This window comes from Schistocerca piceifrons, chromosome 3, assembly GCF_021461385.2.
Source record: "Schistocerca piceifrons isolate TAMUIC-IGC-003096 chromosome 3, iqSchPice1.1, whole genome shotgun sequence".
In the NCBI taxonomy this organism is placed as follows: Eukaryota; Metazoa; Arthropoda; class Insecta; order Orthoptera; family Acrididae; genus Schistocerca; species Schistocerca piceifrons.
Genome location: NC_060140.1, coordinates 541,446,850 through 541,452,849, shown reverse-complemented (window position 1 = coordinate 541,452,849; position 6,000 = coordinate 541,446,850). Strand labels below are relative to the sequence as shown.

The following is a 6,000-nucleotide window of genomic DNA, read 5'->3' as shown; positions in this document are numbered from 1 at the left end:
GCCTCGATGGGCAACGAATCTACAACCTTCAGTGTGGACTCACTTTCGGACTCCAGAGGAAATCTAAAATTCTAATGGACAGTGGACGTGGATGGGAACTGTGGAAAGTAGGGCTAGATGAGAAAGTGACTCGGCCAAGGAGGTGACGAGATAGTCCGTGCATCTGCGACAGATATTTTGTCCAGATGGCGCATTGGTTAGCGAAATTCCTACTAAGCAGGAAATCTCGGATTCGATTCCCTGTGCGGTATACATTTTCTCTCGTCGTCGCTGATTAAACATAACGTTCTGATGCAGTTGGTACCGTCAGTTCCTTACCTGTTCTTTCTCCCCAATCCATCTTCAATTTACACCACATACACTGCGATTTGTTTCATCATTTTAAAAAATAATGTTGTTAGGAACAAGTAGCATCAATTGGTCTCTCTGACTCATTAGTTCATGGTTTAATAACATACTTACAAAAAGTAAATATCATTTATCTTACAGAGCCTTAACATTAAAAGTATTCAAAGAACTTTGTTTCATTCTGACTTTGTGTTAGGTACTAATGTTGATTATGGTAGGAGCAGGGGCGGTAGACGCTAATATGTGACTGGACTCAGGCGTAACGCTGTCAGGAACTTTGGGAGCCACCGATCCACGGTCTGAGCCGTGGCGTCAGCGGGCAGCCGCCTCTATGGTAGCGGCGAGGAGCGCGAACCCGCGCTTGCGCGCCTCCTGCGCGGTGGCAGGGTCGGCGCGCGCGCCGGCAGCCAGCAGGATGCGCGCCACCTCGGGCCTGGCCGCGTCGTCGACGTCGTTGCAGTCGTCGCTGGTGGCCAGCGCCAGCAGGCAGTCGTCGGCGGGCCCGGCGCCCGCGGCGAGCAGCCGCCTCACGGAGCGCGGCTGCGCCGCCACCACCGCCAGTCTCAGCGGCGACGCTACGTGGGGCAGCGTCTCCGTGCGGTCAGCCCCACCACTCAAAAGGGCAGCGACCACCTGCACCAGAGGTCACACATACTGCTAGCAACGCGCAGCAACTCGACACTCTAACGTTAGTGAAATTGCAGCACCGTGGATCTCAAACCAATCTCTAATAGAATAACCTCGTTCTAGCCAACACATAAGGAGTCATGCGAAACCAGGTTACAATTTTATCACATCATATTCTGAAAGTCATGGTTGAAACTAATCACGTAGATTTTTTTTGTCCAAAAAACATTCCGCCAAACACAGCTTGTTACTACACAGTCCAGACACTTTAACATGACCACCACCATTTGCACCACGCCGGAAAGAAACAAACTGCAAGTACTGCCACTCTCTCCACCTCCAGTTGCGGTGCTGGAATCTAAGTTCCTGCTTTATTCGCCTAAGTACAGCAGTCAGGACGAGTACACGCAGCAGGCGCCTGCTGCGGTGACCAACACGCAGCAGCGTCCGCGGAACGGTCGTTGAGGAGACACTGTTGGTACATGCTTGGGAGGTCAGTTGCTCCACAGTTGCACTTCTACTCGCCCGTACACGTTTTCGCAGCAGTCATTCAGCCCTGTCATCTATGGCACCACAGTTGCCTCGGCGCCGAGCATATACCCTCGTGTACTTAAACCACTGCGGCACACATACGTTTAAGAAAATCAAGCGTGTCGGAAATGCTTCCATCTCTGGCCTGAAAGCCAATGACTCTGTCCTTTTGGACGACAGATAATTAACTCCGTTTCCGTGTGATGAATGCACTGTTTCCAGCGACTCTACCCCCCCCCCCCCCCCCCAAGACTTTTTATGTACCCTCCACAGCTACTGCTGCCACCAGCCATTTGATTTAGGTATTTATGTCACTCGCACGTAAGCAACTCAGTAACACAATATTGATACATATGTCTCAGCGACGATGTTTTTAGAATTGCGCATACTATACAGCTGTAACTTGGGTTACAATGCACACCCGACAAACTGCCGCTTTCGTCACGTGCATTCTCCTCAGTACTGGACAGAGATTTAAACCAACAAAACTGAACATTTTTGATACTACCCAGATTGAAATGAATTGGCTGACGCCGGTGTCAGCAAACGTATACAGGTCTGGCTAACTGCTATTAAACAAATTTAGAACACGGTAACAGTATTCACTGTATTACTATTCCTCTGACATATGGGTCTTACGTGAGGAACAAAACTTAAATTCATGCCTTCGACGGTTGAGTGGAAGCTCTTCAAAAGTGTATGTGTACTGAAATAGTTTCATATTCATAAAGCACACATCTATGACCATTAAACAAATTACTAAGTCAATCTTGTGAAAAGACTTAATGTTCAAAGGTATTCTTCAGATTTCGTTCTCAAAATTTCTTTCAACAATTTACAGCCTCATTAAATAAAATTTGAAATAAGAAAAAATGCACTGGCTCCCCGTGTTATTGAAAGTGACAACTCTCACCCCCCATTGCATCGCAGAATATGTACGATACCACTTTTTTTTCTTAAGAATCTCATTTGGTTCGTTATCGTTTGTTGCATTTGTTCGAGGTGAACTTCCCATCACATCCGTTGAAGTTCATCGTTGATCCTATCACTCAGTTTTTTATTACAGAGGGCAGCTAACCCTCTGTCCTGCCACACTGTGCTACCGGGCTGGTGAACCACTGAGTTAATGAGGCTCCGTCAGCAGCAGCTCTCTCTCTCTCTCTCTCTCTCTCTCTCTCACTGCTGTGTCGTATGTTGAGCCTCATAACGCTACGTTTAAGATTGGAAGAGTTGTTAACTATGTGAAGAACAGCTATCCTCGTAAAATTAAATTTTCTGTTTCAGTTTTCGTGTTACATGAGGATTATGTAGCATAAGTCGTCGAAGAGCAAAGGGAATGCAACTTAGGGAAACAATTTTCAGGACGACGCACGAAAGCAAATGGGTTATCACTTTGTTGCCATATATTTGTAACGAACTTGTTTCTTTTGTGCTAACGACAGCTACACTGACGTTTGGAGAAAATGAAATACCAACACCGAAAGAGGCTATCACAATGAAATTTATTCCACTGATTAGGGACATAAACTGCACAAATTATTAATATTAGAGACCTGTACATGATCTGTGACTCTCAAAATTGAGTATGGTGTAGCGCCACCATGTGCTGCAGTCGGAGCAGCTGGACGTGGTCTCGAGGAATCGAAGATCGCCTGAGTATGCTGCTGGGGAATAATCTGCGACGTGGTTAGTAGGCGTGTCTAAATCGACTGTGGCTGTACGAGGACCAGAACAAACACGTTTATGACCGACCATGTCCCAGACATGTTCGATGCGTAACATTTTAGGCGAACAGGCAGACCAGGGAATCAGTGGTACCTGGCGTCCTTCGAAGAAGGGTTGCACAATCGTCTTCACTTGAGGCCGAGCGCTGTCCTGCTGAAATATTGCAGATGTTAGAATGGTTAGTCAGTGCTTCGGGCTTTAAAACCACCCTGATGTGCCGGTAGCTGTTCAGATTGCCCTCAAACCGTGTGTTATGGACAATGGCACCCCAAACGTACGTACTTGGTGTTTGTGCACTATGCCTCTCAACAATACAGTCTGACTGATAGTGTTCACCACGGCGGCGTCGGATGCGTATGCAACCATCACTGTAGGACAGTACGAAGAGGGACTCGTCCAAAAATCCTACATTTTACCAATCAGCACGCCAGTGTCGGGATTCTGCTGCCCATTGCAGACTGCACCGTTTGTGGGTTGTGGTCTACAGACGCTTGCCACCAGTCTAGCCCGCAGAAGATGGCGTCGAACGTCGACGCAGACGTCTCCCATACCCGTTGCGCCAACACTTTGGACGAAGCCGTTCTGTCCGTTAAGGCCAAGAGGACAAGATGGCTGGCATCTCGCTCAGTGGTCACACTGTGTTGTCCGGTACCATGTTTACGCTGTGTACGGCCCTCGCAAAGCGAGGTGGTGCAATGGACTCGCATTCGGGAGGACGACGGTTAAAATTAGCGTCAGGTCATTCTGATTTTGGTTTTCCGTGATTTCACTAAATCGCTCCAGGCAGATGGCGGGATGATTCCTTTCAAAGGGCACGACCGACTTCCCTCCCCATCCTTGGCTCAATCCGAGCTTGTGCTCCACCCCTAATGACCTCGATGTCGACGAGAAGTTAAACCCTAAAATTCCTTCTTTTTCTTGTTTTTGCACGGCCTTCTTCTCTCGACCGGTTCCACATAGCCCTCACTGTTAAAGCAGCGCGCCATGAACGAGCCGCAATGTCACAGAACGACAGACCCGCCTCCCGGAGACCAATCATTCTGCCCCGTTAGAACGCTCTCACTTGTCCAATTCCACCCTGTAATGTTGGCGAGGCATAACGGAACTTGGTTATGTTTCCAATTCGTATGACGGCTCTACACCAACTGCATATTGCGGAATATTGAACCGTCCGCTCACACAAATTAGGGCGCTGTTAGCCGTACGTGCACGCCTCCCCTCTGCTACCTAAATCACTTATTGGTACACTGATCTATAGGTTCTCTTATCGTGGCGCGCTACAGACAATTTGTTCTGAGTGTTCCACTTTTTACAAACAGTAGTATATGTAGTGAAAGGCTTGTCCTGCTCGTCATATAAAGGCCTTCAACGGGGAGGCACGAGCTCTTTTGGTTTTTGTGCAACGTTATCTCCTGTTAATTTTGAAAGTCACTTTTAAGGCTACCTATATTTAAGACACTCAATTAGATTTTATCTACAATTCCTCTTTTTTTTAAGCCTTCGGGCTTCAAAAGGACTGTTAACGATGGTGTTACATATGATAGCGCAGGGATACCGAAGCTCTGAAATTATTGAGGTATACATCTTCCATCATGATTGTAAAGTTCCCGAAAATACAATATATCGGCGCGCATAAAGCTCTAACTGCCTGTTAATTACTTTCATAATATTCCCCTCTAGTTTGGTGCCTAAATTAGAAACAGAATACAGATGCACGTCAAGGATGGTTCCTTCGAATCTTTCCACAGACTTTATTTGTATGTTGTTGCTTGGTATACGTAAATCTGCTCCCACAAGGTACTGGATCGAAATCGAATGTCATAAGCAGAAAAAGCACTTCGTTTACCGCCGGCTGGAGTGGCCGAGCGGTTCTAGGTGCTCCAATCCGGAACCGCGCAACCGCTTCGGTCGCAGGTTCGAATCCTGCCTCGGGCATGGATGTGTGTGATGTCCTTAGGCTAGTTAGGTTTAAGTAGTTCTAAGTTCTAGGGGACTGATGGCATCAGATGTTAAGTCCCATAGTGCTCAGAGCCATTTGAACCATTTTGAACTTGTTTTAGCTGGAATTTCCGTGTTATTTTACGCAGCTGTGTAAATAACCCTAATTTATCCATTTCCACAACTCATTCCAGCAGCAGGAGAAAAAAATTATCGAACATAGTCTTCTACCTTTTTCATTTTTGAGTCAGCAGTCTTCCCACTGGTTTGATGCGGCCCGCCACGAATTCCTGACTCATGCAACTTCTTCGTCTCAGAGTAGCACTTGCAACCTACGTCATCGATTATTTGCTGGATGTATTCCAATCTCTGTCTTGCTCTACAGTTTTTCCCCTCTACAGATCCCTCTAGTAGCATGGAAGTCATTCCCTGACATGTTAGCAGATATCCTATCATCCTGCCCCTTCACCTTGGCATTGTTTTCCACATACTCCTTTCCTCTCCGACTCTGCGCAGAACCTCCTCATTCCTTACGATATCAGCCCACATTCGTCTGTAACCTCACATCTCAAATGCTTCGATTCTCTTCTTTTCCGGTTTTCCCACAGTCCGTATTTCAGTACCAGTTGGCTGTGCTCCAAACATATATTCTCAGAAATTTCTTCCTCAAATTACGGCCTATGTTTGATACAAGTAAATTTGTCTTGGCCAGGAGTGCTCTTTTTGCCAGTGCTAATGTGCTTTTTATGTCCTTGCTCCGTCCGTCATTAGTTATTTTGTTGGCTAGGTGGCAGACTTCCTTAACTTCATCTGCTACGTGAACACCAATCC

General features: G+C 46.8%; 1 protein-coding gene across 1 annotated transcript in view; it reads right to left on the bottom strand.

Annotated features, from left to right (window-relative positions):
- Nucleotides 1-660: 660 nt before the first annotated feature.
- The window catches only part of LOC124788821 (serine/threonine-protein phosphatase 6 regulatory ankyrin repeat subunit B-like), a 187,669-nt gene continuing 182,329 nt past the window's right edge, over nucleotides 661-6,000 (bottom strand). The window contains exon 6 of the mRNA XM_047256102.1: nucleotides 661-981. Within this exon, the coding sequence (XP_047112058.1) occupies nucleotides 661-981 (321 nt within the window). The remainder of the gene's footprint in view (nucleotides 982-6,000) is intronic.